Genomic DNA, 21,399 nt, shown 5'->3' on the forward strand with positions numbered 1-21,399 from the left:
GTTTCATGCATTGGGCCCACAAAGCAGAGACACAGTTTTAATGAGAGGTTTTCACATCAGGCCAGAGGATGTCAGTCTTCTCCATCTCCATATTTTAAAAAGCACACCTCAGCCAGAAAAGAAAAACAAGCAATTAAGACCATTTCAGGGCCAGGTACAGTGGCTCACACCTGTAATCCCAGCACTTTGGGAGATCGGGGCAGGCAGATCACCAGAGGTTGGGTGTTTGAGACCAGCTTGATGAACATGGTGAAACCCCGTATTTACTAAAAATACAAAATTAGCTGGACATGGTGACACATGCCTGTAATCTCAGCTGCTCTGGAAGCTGGAGGCTGAGGCAGCTCAAGAATAACTTGAAACTAGGAGGCAGAGGTGTGGTGAGTCAAGATCACGCCAGTGCACCCTAGCCTGGGCAACAAGAGCAAAATTTAGTCTAAAAAAAAAAAAGACTATTTCAAAGTTTTTTGGGTCGGCCTCGGTGGCTCAGATCTGTAATCCTAGGACTTTGGGAGGCTGACGCAGGCAGATCACTTGAGGTCAGGCGTTGGAGACTAGCCTGGCCAACATGGTAAAACCTGGTCTCTACTAAAAATACAAAAAATTAGTACAGTGTGGTGATAGGCACCTGTAATCCCAACTACTCTACTCAGGAGGCTGAGGCAGGAGATTCGCTTGACCCCGGGAGGCGGAGGTTGCAGTGAGCCAAGATTGCATCACTGCACTCCAGCCTGGGCGTCAGACCGAGACTCTGCATCAGAAAAAAAAAAAATTTTTTTTTTTTTTTAAACGAGGAGTTCTTTGAAGACTTGTTGGCTCAATTGCTTGGACGTAAAGACACACATACATGAACTTGGAGAGATAGAAGCGCTCAACATAGAACACCCTAAGTATCCCTACTCCCTTTCAAGGGCTAAATTCCTTCAGAGATTTCCTTTGCTTCAGTCCTTCAGCAGCCTCCCGAAGATGCTAGGAGTCCTTTAAGAAGGCTGGGAAGATGGCCGTTGGGAAGAAACTGTCGGTAGCTGGCAATACTTCATCCCAAGGAGGCGGTGGCAATAGCTCCCTAGGCAGCAGACATCATGGATTTTCCTCCCTCTGGGAAGAAGAGGTCCCTCCGTTTCTGGTTTGGATTCCTTAGAGACAAAGAACTTCATTCTCTTCTATACCCGCGTGGGACTGCTGGGGAGGAGAGGGGGTAGAGGGATTAGACTTCTATCCCCATCAAACACCCGCGGGCTCAAAGAGGAGCCCGGATCCTGACTGGTCCAGGAGGGTGCAGGGCCGCGGGGCCCCCTCCGGCGTGGGTCAGGCACATTGCCAAGGTGCCCAGGGAAGGGGCCGCCCGGAGCAGGCCGGGGACTTGGAGCACTCTGGACGCTCCCACAGAGGCCACATAGGCCGCCTGCACCCCCCTTCCTTCCTCTCAACTCCATTCTCTCTCGCTTCTTTATCCCGGGGAGCCTCCGCTTTCCCCTTCTCCCCGCGGCCGCCCTCGCCCTTCTTCCCCCTCATGACCCTCCCCGGCTTGCCCCTCCCTCGGCAGCCCACCTTCGCCGCGCTCCTCCGCGCGCTCCTCCGTCCTCGCCCCTCAGCCCCGGCCTCCCTTCGCCGGCCCCCGGCCCCCGCGCCCCTTCCCTGCCCCCCTCTAGGCGGCTGCAGCCCCTTTCACAATAGCGCAGCCCGCCTCCCTTCTCTAGGCTCCCGGTGCACTCCCACCCGCTCCCCTCCCCGCGCATGCGTCCTCCGGTCGGCGGCGGCTGCGGCGGTGGCGGCTACCAGCGGCTCCGTTTTTTTAAAGGGAAACGCTGAGGCGCCGGGGGTGACTGTGGGGGAGGGGGACCCCGAGCCGCGGAGACCCCCAGGGGAGGCGACAGACCCCCCCCTCCCGGAGTAGGAGGGCTTTGGGCGGACCCAGCCCTCCACCCCCTCCTGAGGAGGAGGGGGGGAAAATGGAGGCTCGGGGCGGCTGAGGCGAGCTCCGGGGCGGGGGGCCGGGGCGGGGAAGGGGGGTGCAGGGTGGGGAGACGAGGCGGGCCCGGCCGGGCCAGGGGGGGCCGAAGCGAGCTCCGGGGATGAGCTCGGGGGCGTCTGGGTGCGAGCTCCTGCCTCTGAGGCGAAGGCGGCGGCGGCGGCAGCAGAGGCGGCGGCGAGGCCCCCATGGGCCGGCGGCGGGCCTCAGCCGCGGCCTCCACGTCTCCGCACGCCGGCGGGATGGCGCCCGGGCCCCGGAGGAGCCGCGCTAGCGGAGGCCTGCTGCAGCTCTGCTGAGGCGAGCCCGCCAAACTCCCCTCCCCCGCTCCGTCCTCGACCCCCCGCACCTCGCCCCTTCCCCACCCCCTCCTGCTCCGGACCACTATGACCATGAGATCCGCGGTGTTCAAGGCGGCCGCGGCCCCTGCCGGCGGCAACCCTGAGCAGCGACTGGACTACGAGCGGGCTGCGGCGCTGGGCGGGCCCGAGGACGAGCCCGGGGCGGCCGAAGCCCACTTCCTCCCCCGGCACCGTAAGCTCAAGGAGCCGGGGCCCCCGCTGGCCTCCTCCCAGGGCGGGAGCCCCGCACCTTCCCCAGCCGGCTGCGGCGGCAAGGGCCGGGGCTTGTTACTCCCGGCCGGGGCGGCCCCGGGGCAGCAGGAAGAGAGCTGGGGCGGTTCGGTGCCCTTGCCCTGTCCGCCCCCAGCCACCAAGCAAGCCGGCATTGGGGGGGAGCCCGCCGCTGCCGGAGCCGGCTGCAGCCCCCGGCCCAAGTATCAGGCAGTGCTACCCATTCAGACGGGCTCTCTCGTGGCGGCGGCCAAAGAGCCTACGCCCTGGGCTGGGGACAAGGGTGGGGCGGCCTCCCCCGCTGCCACCGCCTCGGACCCGGCGGGACCCCCACCACTACCTCTACCCGGGCCGCCACCCCTCGCGCCCACCGCCACCGCCGGGACCCTGGCGGCCAGCGAGGGCAGATGGAAGAGTATGAGGAAGAGCCCTCTCGGGGGTGGTGGTGGCTCGGGAGCCTCCAGTCAGGCCGCCTGCCTCAAACAGATCCTTCTGCTGCAATTGGACCTCATCGAACAGCAACAGCAGCAGCTGCAGGCCAAGGAAAAGGAGATAGAGGAGCTGAAGTCTGAGAGAGACACGGTACGGGAGGGGTTAATCCGCTTTCGGGCTGAGGAGCGAGTTGTGCGCATGCTCGGGGGGAAGGGGGCTGTAGGAGGTTAAGGCACCCCCGGGTTAGGGGTAAAGGAGGTTGGCCACCAGCAAAGGAGTATCTTAGGCGTTGTGTCTCCGGGAGCCAGGCTCACAGACACATTGGGTTGGAAGGAAGGGCTAAAGAGCAACCTCCCGGGGGAGGGGGAGGGGTTTCAGTTGCCAAAGGGTTAATTTAAAATGACAGCCCCAGACGTGTGGGAAAGACGTTTAGAGTGGGAAAAGACCTGATTTGTGAGGGGTTAAAAATGAAAGGGTGGGGAGTAGGTGTTGTGGCCTAACTTATGGAAGGGTTAAATTAAAGAGCGATTGCGTTATAGAAATGCACGGCGGAGGAGAGGGCTGTAGCGAGCAGCTGTTGCTCCCACCACGGCTGCAGCATCTTTAGATAGGAGGGCAGTAGGCCTTTTAGTGGGGACAGGGGTAGAGGTGATTTACATGGAATCCTATTTTAGTTTTCTTAAATGATATTAAGAGAATCATTGCCTTTGATTTCAGACAGTTTTTAATAGGAACCTGAGTTCTAATACATGACACACTGACCAGGTCCCTTGTATAAGCATGGTGTTTGAAGCTGGAAGATTTGAGGGCATCAGGGAAAAGTAAGCTTATTAAATGTATTAATTAGACCTCCCCATCCTTATTTTAGAATCTTAGGAAGTAGGAAAGTCGTTTATTATTTCTTTACTTCTGAGGAGCTTGAGGACACAGGCTTGTTTTTACTGCAGCAGTAGTTAAGGGCACCTCCGCGTTAAAACATATTCCTTCAGATATGAGGGAAGCTGCGGTGGGGGTGTTACTGTGCTAGCATACCTTACAGCTGCCTAAAAATAAACATGGTTTCTACAATTGTTGTGTTCAGGCTGCAGCAGTCTCTCCCTCCCTCTCTCTCTCTCCCCCCTCTTCCCTCCCTCCCTTTCCCTCTCTCTCTCCCCCCCCCATCTCCATCTCTCTCTCTCTCCTCTTTCTCTCTCTCTGGCGTCGTGTGCACTAAGAGCTGAGCAAGGGAGCAGAGGGCTATTCATTTTGTTTGCTTTCCAAATGAATCGCATCGAATGGCTGTTTTATTGGAGAATGCATTCTGCAAGGTGGATTGGGAGCTGGGGCAGGTCTCATTAAAATATCTCATGGTGTTGATTTGTGGAAGTTACTCAACATGGAGGTGGCACTGCTCAGCTACTGTACTGCAGTCTAGGGGTGTGATGGTACCGTAATTACAACACATCATATCCTTGTATTGGGGGGGTGGGAAGAGAAGAACCAGTGAAGGAGAAGAAATCAAGGAAATGTCACCCACAAACGGTGGTTAAGGGCTGTGAATCAAAATATATGTAAGGAGATGAAATGAGAGTATGGCTGACAGAAGGGTTCTCTGCTGATTGTGGAGGTTTCTGCTCAGTTCCTGAAGTAATGGCCCCTTTGCAGGCTTTCCTAGTCAGGAAAAGTGGGGTGAGTTAAGGATAGAGTGTCAGTCTGAACTTGGTACTCACTGCTTCTGTTGTATATTGCAATTTTAATGTTGTTTAAGCTTGTTTCACTTATTCCAGTTGTTGTTTGGCCTTGTCTGAAATCTATGCAATGAGTGTAATGAAGGCAGCATTCATATCACTGTCTAACCCAGGTAAAATTCTTGAAATATAGAGTATAAGGAGCACAACACCTTTTCTCAAAACTAATACAAAGTTTTCAATAATAATAGACTTCCATTTTCTGTTTAGTTTTATAGTCCTTCCTTTTAACTAAAAGGAACTTTGATTTTAATAAATACTTAGATGAATAGGTATTTTTGGTGTCACCTCAGATATAAAGCAATGTGTATATGTCATGATTGTTGGAATTTATGGATACTGATTTCTGTTTTCCAAATGAAATGTTCATTGCTTTAAAAGTACCCCCCACACACACCCCTTTCAAATAACACCACCATCCCGAGTGGCACTGTATGAGCTCTTAATTCCTTCCCAATGTACTGTTTGCACTTTGCTGTTGTATATAGAGTTTTAGAGTAGAAGTAGAGAGGATAGAATTTGGACAATCTTAGGGCTTCTTAAAAGGACATGTAGGCTGGGCAAGGTGGCTCATTCCTGTAATCCAAGCACTTTGGGAGGCTGAGATGGGCGGATCGCTTGAGGTCAGCAGTTAAAGAGCAGCCTGACCAACATGGTGAAACCCCTCTCTACTAAAAATACAAACATTAGCCAGGCATGGTGGCAGGAGGCTGAGGCAGGGGAATTGCTTGAACCTGGGAGGCAGATGTTGCAATGAGCCATTGCTCTCCAGTCTGGGCTACAAGAGTGAAACTCTGTCTCAAAAAAAAAAAAAAAAAAAAAAAATGTATACAGTTAAAAAAACATGTATACAGTTAATTCTAGAAATTCCCAAACCAACTTGGAGCCACATGGGTAGCAGTAGCAGACACCATGCCATTAAAAGACATGTTATGGCCCCTCCCGGTGGAGAGGATCTCCTTACAGAAGAATGAATTACAAATTCCCCCATGCCTCTTCCCATCTAGATTAGCCCTTAAAATTAAACCATATACCTTGTTTTCTCTATTTTGTTTAAGGAAAACTGTTCAGATTACTGTCTGCCTATTTAAAAAGTTGAGTTGATGTGATGTGGTCCACAGAAAGAGGCAGAAGACTACTGTTTCCTAAATGGGGCTAAGTATCTGTGTGTTTAATTTTTTGTGTGTTAAGTCTGCATTTTGCTACTCTCTCTTTTAGCTCCTTGCTCGGATTGAACGTATGGAAAGGCGGATGCAGCTGGTAAAGAAGGATAATGAGAAAGAAAGGCACAAGCTGTTTCAGGGCTATGAAACAGAAGAGAGAGAGGAAACAGAGCTATCTGAGAAAATTAAACTGGAGTGCCAGCCGGAGCTTTCCGAGACATCCCAGACTTTGCCTCCCAAGCCTTTCTCATGTGGGCGGAGTGGAAAGGGACACAAAAGGTGTGCTGGTAACTTTGTTTGATGAGGACATTTGTTACTAGTGATTGAGAATAGGGGATTGGGATTTATGAATTGATTATAGCAATCATAACTTGCTTTAGAAGTCTTCTATGCTGGCTGGGCAAGGTGGCTCACTCCTGTAATCCTAGCACTTTGGGAGGCCAAGGTGGGCGGATCACTTGAGGTCAGGAGTTTGAGACCAGCCTGGCCAACTTGGTGAAACCCTGTCTCTACTAAAAATACAAAAAAAAATCAGCCAGACCTGGTGGCCAATGCCTGTAGTCCCAGCTACTCGGGAGGCTGAGGCACAAGAATCACTTGAACCTAGGAGGCAGAGATTGTAGTGAGCCTTGATCATGCCATTGTACTCTAGCCTGGGTGACAGAGCGAGATTCTGTCTCAAAAAAAACAAGAAGTCTTCTATGCTGAGAAACTATCTTGAAACATTCTTATGCAGACTATAAATGTCTGTTTAGGAATATTTTGGTCACAGTAATAATTACCAAATGCAGCTTATATCATAAAGAGAATGGGCAACAAGTGTAACAGCTGGGTTTCTTAAAGAAAACTATAGCAATTCACTTCAAGTTAGGAAGTGTTAAACTCCTTTATTGTGCTGGGCACTGGTAGACATAAGAAAGTAAAATAGAGTCCAGGTGTCGTGGCTCATGCCTATAATCCCTTTGAGAGGAAAAGGTGGGGAGGGAGGAATCGCTTGTGCCCAAGAGTTTGAGATGAGCCTGGGGAACATAGTGGGCAGCATTTTTACAAAAAATCCAAAAGTTATCTGGGTCTGGAGTTAGGCACCTGTAGTCTCAGCTACTCAAGAGGTTGAGGTGGGAGGATGCCTTGAGCCCAGGAGGTTGAGGCTACAGTGAGCTGTTATTGCACCACTGCACTCCAGCCTGGGTGACAAAGTAAAACCCTGTTTCAATTTTTTTAAAAAAGGTAAAATAGAACTGTCTTTGGACTCAAATTAAGTCCAACTGTAAGGATGGGCATAAATTTTGAAAACTCGGAATTCAAATGTGGTAAAATATGTAGATGTACAACACCTGATAAAAACTAAGGCTTTTTGTTTGTTCATTTGTTTGAGATAGGGTCTCTCTCTGTCACCCAGGCTGAAGTGCAAGTGGCACAAACATGGCTCACTGCAGCTTCCACCTCCTTGGCTCAAGTGATCCTCTTACTTCAGCCTCCCACGTAGCTGGAACCATAGGTACTCACCACCATGCCTGGCTTTCTTTTTCTTTTTGTAGAGACAGGCTCTCACTTTGCCCAGGTTGGTCTCAAACTTCTGGGCACAAGCTATCTTCCCACATCAGCCTCCCAGAGTGCTGGGATTACAGACATTAAACTAAGTTTTGTAAGATTCAGGGATATTAAAGATTATTCTGGGTTAGCATTGTGAAACTCTAAGTAGGAAATCAATCTTGAAAAAGAAATATAAAATTTAGAAAGGAGATGACTTTCTTGGGATGTGGTAGGAGAAGAAGGGAGGAAGAAAGAGGTTAGAGAATGCCAGCAGACAGCAAGAAAAAGGAAATAAAGATTGTAATTAACATGGTTCAGAGTTGGGGGAAAAGGAAAGAGACTGATTTCTGAGCTACAGGAAATAGGTATTACCTAATGAGTGGCACCTAATGTAGTACCTAATGTTGGCTAAAAGACCTTGAATAGTCTTTTTTTTTATGAGACAGAGTCTCACTTTGTCACCCAGGCTGGAGTGCAGTGGCGTGATCTCAGTTTACTGCAACCACCGCCTCCTGGGTTCAAGTGATTCTCCTGCTTCAGCCTCCCAAGTAGCTGGGATTACAGGCATGTGCCACCACACCTGGCTAATTTTTGTATTTTTTTTAATAGAGATGGGGTTTCACCATGTTGGCGAGGCTGGTCTGAAACTCCTGACCTCAAGTGATCTGCCTGCCTCGGCCTCCCAAAGTACTTGGATTACAGGTGTGAGCCACTGCACCTGGCGGAGCTTGAACATTCTTAAGCATGGAAACTCACTTGTTCAACAAACATTTACTGGCTGGGCACAGTGGCTCACACCTGTAATCCCAGCACTTTGGGAAGCTGAGGTGAGTGGATCACCTAAGGTTGGGGGTTTGAGCCCAGCCTGAACAACATGGTGAAACCCCATCGTTACTAAAAATAAAAAATTAGCCGGGCATGGTGGTGCATGCCTGTAATCCCAGCTACTTGGGAGGCTGAGGCAGGAGAATCGCTTGAACCTGGGAGGTGGAGGTTGCGGTGAGCCAAGATCGTGCCACTGCACTCCAGCCTGGGCAACAAGAGTGAAACTCAAAACAAAACAAAACAACATTTACTAAGGGCCCATTATATATCCTATTAAACCAGGGCTGTTCCTGCTCATGACTGCCAAATGAGCACCAGAGATTTAGGTACCTGGTCATTTTGGGGCAAAAGAACCAGCTTATTCTTTTGCTCCAGAATGTGTTCAAATTAGATTTTATTCAAGTGTCAATAAATTTTATAATGTTTTCTTCCCTATCTAATAGGAAATCCCCATTTGGAAGTACAGAAAGAAAGACTCCTGTTAAAAAGCTGGCTCCTGAATTTTCAAAAGTCAAAACAAAAACTCCTAAGCACTCACCTATTAAAGAGGAACCCTGTGGTTCCTTATCTGAAACTGTTTATAAACGTGAATTGAGGAGCCAAGAAACCCCAGAAAAGCCCCGGTCTTCAGTGGACACCCCACCAAGACTCTCCACTCCCCAAAAGGGACCCAGCGCCCATCCCAAGGAGAAAGCCTTCTCAAGTGAGATAGAAGATTTGCCGTACCTTTCCACCACAGAAATGTATTTGTGTCGTTGGCACCAGCCTCCCCCATCACCGTTACCATTACGGGAATCCTCTCCAAAGAAGGAGGAGACTGTAGCAAGTAAGGCATAGAGAACACTTGCTCTTATACCCTAGTGGTGGCGGTCAAGCTAACAAGTGTGAAAATGCCTTTGGCATTTTTTAAAAAGTGCAATCAATAAAGCAGAGTTCTGTCAAGAATGAGTAAGTTAACAGCCAGAGACAGACACTGTGCAGGCATTGCAAATAGATGGAATTACAGCAAAATGTGCTCAATGTATTTGCCTGCTTACAACACTGGGAGATGTGTTTGCCAGTAAGTTGCTCATCACAAGAGCACCAGACTTGGGGGTGTAATCTCCGGCAACTTGCATGCCCTCTGAAAGAAGGGTTTTCTGTGCTGTGAAATGCATAGAACTTATACTTTGCCATGCACGACTGTTCCTGCAATTGATATTGTGTGAAATCTGGGAGGGTGGTCTTTGGGTGTTCTCAGGGGCCAATGGTAATTTTTGGGTTGGGGAGCCAGCTTGGGGTGGGGAATTTTCACCTGGGCCTCCGATCTTTAACTATATAAACATTTATCTGTATCTCTATGTCCCGGTCTGGGGGGCAGGAGGAATCTGCCAAAGACCAACATTCTTTCTTTATCTTACTATACTTCACAAAGGTTCTAAAATGTGAAGAGTTTACTTGGATTGCAGTAGCCCATTGGTTGTTCATATATTTAAATAAAATGGTCTACAAACTATTTTTCAAACAATAAGGACTATCTTGGGATATCTGAGCTGCTTGGGGATGGTATGGGGTGTGGGACCTTGGTCTTCATTCCCTTTTTTTCTTTATGGCTTCCACACAGAGACGCTCCCCTATCTTCTACATCAACCAGTAACTGGAATGTGCCTTCAATCATGTAATATTAGTAGTCTATGTCAGTCACTGCGGTTACTCTGGGGTAATGGTTGGGGAGGCCTTCTAGGATAGAGCCGTAGTCCCAAGTTTCTACCACTGTGTCTTGCCTAGCAGGATTGGGATAGAAATCCATTCCGTGATACAAGTGCGTTCTCCAGGCTTTGTTTGGCTGTTTTGGTGACAAAATTAAGTGGGAAAGCTAGATTAGTCGTCTTAATTATCGAAAATCTATTAGGCCTCACACTTAAGTACATGAGATAGATCAGGATCCTGATCTAGGTTCAGATTTTTTGTTGGTTCAGTCAGTTGAACAGGTTCTTCCTTAATGGTTAACCTTTTTGCTGCCATGGCAATGCTGCGTAACAACTTGAAACCATGAAGCAACTTCCCATCTGGGATTGGGTAATGGCTTGGTCCAGAGCTGTTCTGTGTGACTGGCTATTTTTGAAAATCCTGTCTTCCCTAGTACAGACAATTTCAAACACCTCTGAGATTGTGGGCATAGTGAAACAAAGGAGTCTGACTGGGGAGACCCCAGCCCCTTGAGGAGCCTGAGTTGTGAATAAACGTGGGAATCCTTATTCTTGATGCCCCTATCTCAAGAGGAAGGCTCAATGGCTTGTTCTAGGGGAGCCAAAGTCTTTGTGCATGTTGTTCAGGCTGGACCAGCAAGGTAGTTTGTTTGGAGGGAGGAGGGAGCTGTTTAAGAAGACTAAATATGTAAGTTTTGAGAACACTGATCTTGTATTTGAAAAATAGGGTCAACTTTTACTCACCTGCCATGTTCTGAGTTTAAGGTTTGATATCCTTGGCCATCAACTGTTGCAGGGAAACCACCCTAAATAATGAAGAAAAGAAGTCGTCTCAGTGTAAAAAAAAAAAGTGGTGGGCTTATTTTCTTTTCTTTTGTCTGTTGTTCCCTCTTCCCCTCCCCCAGAGAGAAATTCTCAAAAGAACAACTCAAAAAACAAAATGGCTTCCTAGTGAGAACTTCAGTGATGATCCTTTCCTCCATTTGGGGTATGGGCTTTTTTTCTTTTTACACTGAGATTATTCTTCTTTCCTGCATTATTTAGGGTGTCTGATGCCATCAAGTGTTGCAGGAGAAACTTCAGTCTTGGCTGGTGAGTAGAATAGGACTTGTGCTGGCTGGGCCTGGGGTGGGGGTTGGTGGGGTGGTGGATGGTTGGGAGCTATGTTCCCCAGCAGCTGGATGTGGGAGAGTGAGATTTCTTGGCGTATGACTGATTACATTACTATAGACTTCAAAATGACAACACATTTCAGTTGTTTTTCAGGAACTGCAATAGCATCCATTATATGAATTGTCAGGTATTGGCTTAGGGTTTTTTGTGATCCTGCATTTGGCAGACTGCAATGGCATTTTAGGTTCTTTTATACCATAGCAAGCACACTGAATATGGCTTCAGGGAGGCCATAGAATGGATTCCTATCACTTGGTAACTTTGTCTCATCTGGGAAGAGACCTCTTATCCTAGTGAATAGTTGTGCAACTTTGGATTTAAGGGTGGTTCCACCCCTCCTCCCTTTCTTTTTCTCTCTTTTTTTTTTCCAGTTCCTTCTTGGAGGGACCACTCAGTAGAGCCTCTAAGGGACCCAAATCCTTCAGACCTTTTGGAGGTAGGTAACCAAGAGCAGTCAATTGAAGAGAGTTAGAGATTAAATAAAAATGAGGGTATAATTTTGAAAATGTCATAGTACTATGCATGAATTAATAGAATTTTAAGGCCAGATGGGAACTTGAGAAATTATCTAGTCCAGCTCCTTCATTTTATAGATAAAAAAACCGAAGTCCAGAGTCGTTAAGTGATTTTTAAAAAAGAAATAGCCAGGTAATGTTCAAAACAAAGGCAGAGTTTATGCTAAGTACAAAGGTTAGGGCTGGGTGAGGTGGCTCACACCTATAATCCTAACACTTTGGGAGGCTAAGGCAGGCGGATCACCTGAGGTCAGGAATTAGAGATCAGCCTGGCCAACATAGTGAAACCCCATCTCTACTAAAAATACAAAATTTAGCCAGGCGTGGTGGCACATGCCTGTAATCCCAGCTACTTGGGAGGCTGAGACAGGGAGAATTGCTTGAACCTGGGAGCCAGAGGTTGCGGTGAGCCAAGATGGCGCCACTGCACTCCAGCCTGGGCAACACAGCGAAACTCCATTGCAAAAAAAAAAAAAAAAAAGGAAAGAAAGCATATACGCCTCCGCCATAAAATTATGTATTCCAAGCTTATTTGACTCGTGAAGTTTTGATTTTTTTTTTTTTTTTTTGAGACAGAGTCTCTCTCTTGTTGCCCAGGCTGGGATGCAATGGTGTGATCTTGGCTCACTGCAACCTTGCCTCCCAGGTTCAAGCAATTCTGCCTCAGCCTCCCAAGTAGCTAGCCTACAGGCATGCACCACCATGTCCAGTTAATTTTGTATTTTTCAGTAAATATGGGGTTTCTCCATGGTGGTCAGGCTGGTCTCGAGCTCCAGACCTCAAGTGATCCCCCTGCCTCGGCCTTTCAAAGTATTGAGATTACAGGTGTGAGCCACCTCACCTGGCCTAAAGTTTTGATTAAAGTCAGACTTTTACAAAGTATGGAGGCGGGGAGGGTTTATGGCAGTCTAGGGGTTTGATATGATGTTTACCTTGGAAAGTTATGGAAATGATTTTGAAATTTGGAGATTCTAAAAGGGTGTAGATGGGGAAAGGAGTATGTGTTTTGTGGATTCTGTTACCAGGAGGTTCCCATGCTATCCATGGAACCCACAGACTCAAGTAGAACTGGAAGGTGAAGGATGTTATACATTCCTGGAAGCTGGAAATTAGTATATGTGTGTAACTAATATATGGTGATAAATAGCTTATCAGCTGCTTTACTTTACACAGAACCTGGATGACAGTGTGTTTTCAAAGCGGCATGCAAAACTGGAGCTGGATGAGAAGAGAAGGAAAAGGTAAGGCCAGAGATGTCCATCCTGGGAACAACTGAGCCCTAGGACCTAGGACAGAGATCAGGGAACCTGACCTCCTTCTTTCATGCTATGGAGAATCTTGGAATGCTTAAGACTCTTAACATTACTGGCTCACCGGTTGGTTGAATATCTTAGTTGGAAATGGTAGTTGTTGTAGGTAAACATATTTGGCCTCTTTTTCTTTGTGTATGACCTTCCTCAGCTCTACTTTCTGTGGAACACCAACACATGATCTACATGGTAGACCTAAACAGCTCTCCCTTAACCAGGCAGTCGTTTCTCTTTACTCTGTCAAGAGGAGTCAGCAAGGGTCTTCCTAGCATCTGGATTGTGTGAGTTGCTTTTACAGAGCAGGTTTTGGGTAAACAGTAATGTTGGGTTTGTTTGTCTTGTTTTTCCCAGATGGGATATTCAGAGGATCAGGGAACAAAGAATTTTACAGCGACTGCAGCTCAGAATGTATAAAAAGAAAGGAATTCAGGAATCTGAGCCTGAGGTTACCTCATTTTTCCCTGAGCCAGATGATGGTAAGTTTTGTCCATCTAAAAGAGTAGGTTTGGCCGGGCGCAGTGGCTCACGCCTGTAATCCCAGCACTTTGGGAGGCCGGGGCAGGTGGATCACAAGGTCAAGAGATCGAGACCATTCTGGTCAACACGGTGAAACCCTGTTTCTACTAAAAATATAAAAAATTAGCTGGGCATGGTGGCGCGTGCCTGTAATCCCAGCTACTCAGGAGGCTGAGGCAGGAGAATTGCCTGAACCCAGGAGGCGGAGGTTGTGGTGATCCGAGGTCGCGCCATTGCACTCCAGCCTGGGTAACAAGAGCGAAACTCCGTCTCAAAAAAAAAAAGTAGGTTTTTCAAAGAAGAAGGAGGGTGCAAGGCTCCAGGGTACAACTTGCTCAGAATGAATGAAGTGTATTTTAGAGCAGATATAGTTTCTAGACATTTCTCATCTGGATTACTAATAAGCTCCCATTTGACTTTCTCCCATAGTTGAAAGTCTGATGATTACCCCCTTCTTGCCTGTTGTAGCATTTGGACGACCATTACCAAAATTAATTCCACAGTAAGTATAACTTTTTTTTCTCCCTTTCCAAGTAACTTGCACATCCCTTTCAGACTTCATGGAAGCCTAGATATGAGGTGGAACCAGGTGGCTTAGGGATAGCAATGGGTCTCTGACAAAAATGAGGCTACCTGGACAACTGGCTTTTGCAATGATAAGACTCCCAAGAAGGCTGGGCCCGGTAACTCTTGCCTGTAATTCTAGTACACTGGGAGGCTGAGGCAGGTGAATCATGAGGTCAGGAGTTGGAGACCAGCCTGGCCAATATGGTGAAACCTCGTCTCTACTAAAAATGCAAAAATTAGCCAGGTGTGGCATGTGCCTGTAGTCCCAGCTACTCAGGAGGCTGAGGCAGAAGAATCGCTTGAACTCGGGAGGTGGAGGTTGCAGTGAGCCAAGAATCACGCCACTGCACTCCAGCCTGGGCAACAGAGCGAGTCTCCATCTAAAATAAATAAATAAATAAAGATTCCCACGCCAATAATTGAAAGGATTGCTTTTTGAATTAGAAATAGATGATTCCGGCCGGGCGCGGTGGTTCAAGCCTGTAATCCCAGCACTTTGGGAGGCCGAGGCAGGTGGATCACGAGGTCAAGAGATCAAGACCATCCTGGTCAAAATGGTGAAACCCTGTCTCTACTAAAGATACAAAAAATTAGCTGGGCATGGTGGCGCATGCCTGTAATCCCAGCTACTGAGGAGGCTGAGGCAGGAGAGTTGCCTGAACCCAGGAGGCGGAGGTTGCGGTGAGCCGAGATTGCACCATTGCACTCCAGCCTGGGTAACAAAAGCGAAACTCCGTCTCAAAAAAAAAAAAGAAAGAAATAGATGATTCCATCACTTTAATGGTACACACTTGCTCTGGCTTTGAGACAGAAAAGATACTCCAAACTAGTCAGGGATAGGAGTGGTAAGGGGCATAGTGACTTTTGTAGTTGCTATCACATCCACACTGAATCCTTTCTAGTCTTCCAAGTTGATTTCCTCGCTTTTTTTTTTTGCCAGGAATTTTGAGCTACCCTGGTTGGATGAGCGTAGCAGATGCAGGTTGGAGATCCAGAAGAAGCAAACGCCTCACCGGACGTGTAGGAAATAGCTGTGCTGGCAAGAACCCTGTCCTCAGATAGTTGTAGCATGCCATTCCAGAGAGTGGCAGAGACCTGTATATGTGACCTTTGTCCTCACATGTTATCACTCGCTGATAATACCCTTTCATACTCCCTTGACTTTGTTTTCATCACTCTGATTTCACAAAAAGACTTGCATTCAGCTAATTGTGAGTTATGGAGGGTGACTGGGATTTCTTTTCCCTTTTTTGGGAAATGGACTCTCAAGCTAAATCTATAGGATGGCAGATTCAGAAGTTTCAGGTGTCTGTTTCCATACATTTGCCTATGTTAATGGGGTAAAAGGGCTTTCTTCATTAGACATGTGGAAGATGAAGCAACCCCTTCCTTTAGAGCTGTGCCTGCATGGCACTCTCCTCTCCCTGGTACACCCTCCTTATAGTGGGTATAGTGGTTTTTACCCGAAAATAAAACAGAAAACCTCACCATGAGCTTTAGGACCAGATAAGTAATGACAAGTGAAGCGATGAAGCAGGTCATCTTCACAGAGTAGAAAAGACATCGAAGAGCTGGTAGATAACTGTCTGAAAAGATAGTTGTTTTCTTGAAACTATTCTGTGATATAGCCATGTGGGAAGGGATGTTTGACTGTGATTGTTTTCTCAGTGAATGGGTACTGAATTTGTTTCCCTACCCCTCAAAAAAACAAAATCTTTAGAAAAGAAAATGGGGGTGGTTAGTTTCAGAACAAGTTACAGCTGTAAACAAAAGCAGTTAACATTTTGGATGGCATGCCCAAACCTGTATAGATGTCCTTGTATCACATCACTTCTCAAGTATTCCTTGATTGGGCTTCATCCTGCTAGTTGAGCTCTTGATGATCAAGTAGAGACTTAGGGAGGATAGGAGGAGAGTGGAAATAGGTCCTTCCTTTGGCTGGCAAATGTCTACATCTTGAAACAAACAGATGTATCTAATGAGCTTCTCCATTCACTTTGTAAAAAGAGATTTGTATGTGTGCCATCTTGGTCCTCTCCCCTCCCCTGTTTTGTTAAAATATCAGGCTAGCACTCTCAGGCCACTTTGGTCTCAGTGTAAGATCCCTATTAACTATCTGAAAGGAAAATAGAGCCAAGACCTCTGGTCTCAAATATATAGGAATTGCCTTTCTTTAGTCTTCAGGACTATTGTGTGAAAACAAGTAGGGGTCTAATCTCCTAGACAGTAGGGACTTTTATCATTGAAGAGAATATGTCCCCAGATTATTAGCACTTTTAGAGGAGAAGCCAAGGTATGTAGGGTGTGTGGCCGGCCCATCAGTGGAGCATGAGAGAGAATGGGATACCATTGTGGGAAGAGAAGAAAAGTTCCTCAGGGGCCTCCCACTGCTAAAGCTTTTTGTGAGATATTGATCTGTGCTTCCTGGATTTGACTTTTAAAGGAATTATTCTGGCAGCACATGGAGTATTCTTGGATGATCTTGCTGCTCTTATTTCTCCTTTTGTGTATGTGTGTGTGGCTATGGGTTTTCATTTGTAACTCCATCTGCTTAGGAGAGTGGGCTCTCTATAAGGGAACCTGTTGTAAACTTCGTTGCAGCAAGGATGTAGAGAGAAGTAGGACTTAATTCCAGTAGGGGCTGTCATCCCACACCTTAAGGAGAAGGAGATTTCTAGAAAAACTAGGCCAGATTTTCTTTGTTCATCATTTTAATGTGGCAGGCTGTTCAGTTTTCTTATTCTGACCTATGTTATATTTCTTCATAACGTGTCCAAAAAGAAAAAAGACCCACCCAATCAGTGTTTCTCGACTTTGTTTTTTGATCCCTCTCGGTTTCTTCTTGATTTCAGCATGTATTAGATTCCTAATTTTGGATACGAGTTAGCAAATTTAACCATTATATTTGTACCCTACCCAGGGGACTCCCCAATTTCTGACTTGAACTAGACTGAGAGGAATCTACGAGGTGCTATCTGGCCAGACTGAAGGAGATTCTATTTCCTTGGTTCTCCCTCTCCCTGAGGACCTCTTACTTTATTGCCCCCTCTTCTAGGTTAATTCTCCTTTGATTTGACTTTGTTGAGAAGGAGGTTGGAGAGTAGATTAGTAATGTTCCAAGAGCAAAATTACAGTGTGTTAGAGTGTGGGGGGAAAATTAGTCTTATTTTTCCCTACATGGGATACAACACTGTGAATTCAATCTTCAACTGAAGGCCCTGCAGTTCTCCTAAAACATAGTTGTTTGTTTTTCTTTAACAAAGTTTAAGCTAGTGTTAATAAATTAAAAAAAAAAAAAGAAATTGCTTGTCTGTCTACTTCAACTTTGTTTTATGCCCATTTCATATTGTCTGTGTTGTAATTCATAACTTTTGATACCATTTCTGATGTGTAAAATTGGTTGTCTTGTAAATATCTTATAAAGAGTTCAATTGTAAATAAACTATTGTGGCTGTTAATTTTTGAACTTCTGCTTCAATTTATTATATTTATTAGCAAACGTTAAACAATTCTGCTTGTATATTTGAACCATTGGAAAAAGAAATCCATTTTCATAATAATAAAGAATAACATTATTTTCCCTTTTATATAAGGTACTCACTTCCATTTGTGTATAAGTAGAATGTATGTTTCATCCTTCTTTATCCAGTGTGCTTCCTTAAGTATAATTAGCAACTTGGCTGGTTGCAGTGGCTCATGCCTGTAATCCCAACACTTTGGGAGGCTGAGGCGGGCAGATCACTTGAGGTTAGAAGTTCAGGACCAGGCTAGCCAACAAGGTAAAACCCTGTCTCTACTAAAAATACAAAAATTAGCCAGGCATGGTGGCACATACCTGTAATCCCAGCTACTTGGGAGGCTGAGGCAGGAGAATCTTTTGAACCTGGGAAGTAGAAGTTGCAGTAAATTGAGCTCAAGCCACTGCATCCAGCCTGGGTTACAGCAAGACTCTGTCTCAAAAAAAAAAAAAAAAAAAGCCAGGCACGGTGGCTCCTACCTGTAATCCCAGCACTTTGGGAGGCTGAGGCAGGAGGATCACCTGAGGTCAGGAGTTTGAGACCAGCCTGGCCAACATCATGAAAGCCCATCTCTACTAAAAATACAAAAAATTAGCCAGGTGTGGTGGCAGGCACCTGTATTCACAGCTGCTTGGGAGGCTGAGGTAGGAAAATCTCTTGAACCTGGGAAGTGGAAGTTGCAGTGAGCTGAGATCAAGCCACTACATCCACCCTTGGTGACAGTAAGACTCGTGTTTTTTTTTTAAAAAAAAAGGCCGGGCGCGGTGGCTCACGCCTATAATCCCAACACTTTGGGAGGCTGGGGTGGGTGGATCACGAGGTCAAGAGATCGAGACCATCCTGGTCAGCAAGGTGAAAACCCGTCTCTACTAAAAATACAAAAATTAGCTGGGCATGGTGGTGTGCGCCTGTAGTCCCAGCTACTCGGGAGACTGAGGCAGGAGAATTGCTTGAACCCAGGAGACGGAGGTTGTGTTGAGCTGAGATCGTGCCATTGCACTCCAGTCTGGGTAATAACAGCGGAACTCCGATTCAAAAAAAAGAAAAGGGGGCTAGTCTCGTGGCTCACACCTGTAATCCCAGCACTCTGGGAGGCTGAGGTGGGTGGATCACCTGAGGTCAGGAATTCAGGACCAGCCTGGCCAACATGGTGAAACCCTGTCTCTACTAAAAATAAAAAATCCAAGCTACTCGGGAGGCTAAGGCAGGAGAATCACTTGAACTTGGGAGGTTGCAGTCAGCCGAGATCACATCATTGCACTCCAGCCTGGGTGACAGAGGAAGACTCTATCTCAAAAAAAAAAAAAAAAGCATAATTAACAATTTTAGAAACGAGATTATAGGATATGTGGTCCCTATAAGTTAAGATGTCTAAGTTAGAGTTCGAAAGACCTTAGAGGTCATCTAGTGTGACCCCTGGTACGTGATTTTCCCTTGATAACATTCCAGACAAGTGAATTCCAGCTTCTGCTTCAACACTGTTTTTCTACATACATTTTTCCCCTAAGTGTTTGAAAATTCTTGCTTGTTGACAAAATCTAACTTCTTGTAACTCAAACTGAATGGTTTTGCTTTGCCTTCTAGGATGATGACAAAAAGACAAATCCCTCCTTTTGTTCATAGTCCCTGGTTAAAGACTGCTGTGGGTATCCCAAGTCTTCTCTTCATGCTAAACATTCAGCGATCTTACAATTGTTCCTTGAAAGAAAATATTCTGGTTTTTCAGTTCCCTCTAGAGGAGTGAACAATTTACCCATTTCCATTTAAAAATTGGACCCAGACCAAACAACTGAAGGACAAAGTGGCAGACTATCATTTTCCTTATTTAGACACTGAACTTGGCAGCCTTATTTGACCAATTTAGCTCATGATCAATAAGATCCTCCAGGTCTTTTTCTTTAACACTTATTAAATCATATATCCTCCATTTTGAAGTCAGGCAGTTGGCTTTTGGAGCTGGACTTATAAGTTGTCATGTTTGACTACCTGTCTAATTACCTGAGATTGTCTGAATTCTCATTTAATCTCTGAAGGCATTTGTAAATAATTCCAGTTTCATGTTGTCTATAAATCTGATAAACATCAGAATCCTTAACCATGTTGTTCATAAAAATTTTACTCAGTAAAGAATCCTATGCCATAGTGGCCTTTTTTTTTTTTGAGACAGAGTCTTGCTCTGTTGCCCAGGCTGGAGTGCAATATGATCTCGACTCACCACAACCTCTGCATCCCGGGTTCAAGCGAGTCTCTTGCCTCAGCCTCCTGAGTAGCTGGGACTACAGGCACGCACCACCATGCCTGGCTAATTTTAGTATTTTGGTATTTTTAGTTGGGGTTTTGATATGTTGGCCAGCCTGGTCTCGAACTCCTGACCTTGTGATCCACCTACCTCAGCCTCCCAAAGTGCTGGGATTACAGCGTGAGCCACCGTGCCTGGCTAGTGGCCTTTGTTTGATACATATATTATTAAGGTGCACTCCTGTAGGTGCACTAAAAACTCATGCACTTTGTATATCCTTATAATGATCCAAAGAAAATATACTGATTCTTTTCGTTGGTGACAAATTCCTTGCCAAAATAAAAGCACTGCCATAAACCTTAAGAATGAAATGTCAGGATTTTGAATCAGCATCGGTTCCTACTGACCATTTCTTTTTAAATAGGTTCTAGGCTGGGCGCGGTGGCTCAAACCTGTAATCCCAGCACTTTGGGAGGCCGAGGCGGGTGGATCACAAGATCGAGACCATTCTGGTCAACATGGTGAAACCCCGTCTCTACTAAAAATACAAAAAATTAGCTGGGCATGGTGGCGCGCGCCTGTAATCCCAGCTACTCAGGAGGCTGAGGCAGGAGAATTGCCTGAACCCAGGAGGCGGAGGTTGCCATTAGCCGAGATTGCGCCATTGCACTCCAGCCTGGGTAACAAGAGCGAAACTCCGTCTCAAAAATAAATAAATAAATAGGTTCTAAAATTCTGTTAAGGGTCAAGAGCAGTAGCTCATGCCTGTAATCAATCCCAGCATTTTGGGAGGCTGAGACGAGAAGATCGCTTGAGCCCAGTAAGGAGCTCGAGACCGGCCTGGGCAAGAGTGAGATCCCTAACGCTCCAAAAAAATAGAAAAATTAGCCAGTGTGGTAGTGTGTGCCTGTAGTCCCAGCTACTAAGGCAGCTGAGGCAGGGAGGTCACCTGAACCTGGGAGGTCATGGCTGCAGTGAGCCGTGATCGCGCCACTGCACTCCAGCCTGTGCAACAGAGACCGTCTCAAAAAACAAAACGAAACAAAACCGATAATGCTGGCATCATACCAGCCTGCACTTTGGGAGAGGTGATGGCTGAGGTGGGAAGAAACGTGAAGAGGGAAGAGGAAATTAGGACACAGAGAAAATGCTGCAACAATAAGTCCTCTGGCTTCACTGCAGACAACTGGTTTCTCCTTCGCCCGTTATCTTAAACTGGGCTGCTGTAGCAAATCTGACGCAGCACTACGGCGTTTGAGATTTACCTTGATTCGTGATTTTACCAAGCAAAGGAATGCAGTAAATTGACCTGCCTCAAACGTAGGTAGATGTGAGAAATGGAAACAGAAAACCATGCAACAGCCCCAGTGTTGCAGTGAAAATGTGACAGGTCGACAACGCTTTCCATTCGGGAAGCCCAAGATGGCCGGGCCAAGGACCCCGGGAGGCTGCTGAAGTCCAACTTCCCTCGCCCTAGGCCTGCCCAAGGGAAGTCAGGAGCCGCGCCACGCCCACTTACGTCACCGACAGACGTAATCCGGTTCGGCTGCAACCGTGCGGCAGGCCGTAGGCCCCGCCCCCTTCCCAGCCCCTCCCCGCCCCCCCCCCAGCAGGGTGGCCGAGCGCCGCGCGCGTAGCACGCCGGGACT

The 21,399-nt window shown here is 46.8% G+C and overlaps 1 protein-coding gene across 3 annotated transcripts; it reads left to right on the plus strand.

Annotated features, from left to right (window-relative positions):
• Positions 1–1,737: 1,737 nt before the first annotated feature.
• On the plus strand, positions 1,738–17,451 carry MSL1 (MSL complex subunit 1). 3 transcript variants are annotated; one of them, XM_035299689.3, is made up of 10 exons: positions 1,738–2,506; positions 3,031–3,126; positions 5,922–6,145; positions 8,668–9,050; positions 10,957–11,004; positions 11,457–11,521; positions 12,774–12,841; positions 13,262–13,386; positions 13,856–13,928; positions 14,934–17,451. In XM_035299689.3, the coding sequence occupies exons 3-10, from the start codon at positions 5,943–5,945 to the stop codon at positions 15,022–15,024; spliced, it is 1,056 nt and encodes a 351-aa protein (XP_035155580.1). In that variant the 5' UTR covers positions 1,738–2,506; positions 3,031–3,126; positions 5,922–5,942; the 3' UTR covers positions 15,025–17,451. The 3 variants fall into 3 exon arrangements, with proteins under 3 accessions (XP_035155580.1, XP_035155578.1, XP_035155579.1); XM_035299687.3 differs by having other exon boundaries at positions 1,738–3,126; XM_035299688.3 differs by lacking the exon at positions 10,957–11,004 and having other exon boundaries at positions 1,738–3,126.
• The last annotated feature ends 3,948 nt before the right edge of the window (positions 17,452–21,399 follow it).

Source organism: Callithrix jacchus, chromosome 5, assembly GCF_049354715.1.
Source record: "Callithrix jacchus isolate 240 chromosome 5, calJac240_pri, whole genome shotgun sequence".
NCBI lineage: Eukaryota > Metazoa > Chordata > Mammalia > Primates > Cebidae > Callithrix > Callithrix jacchus.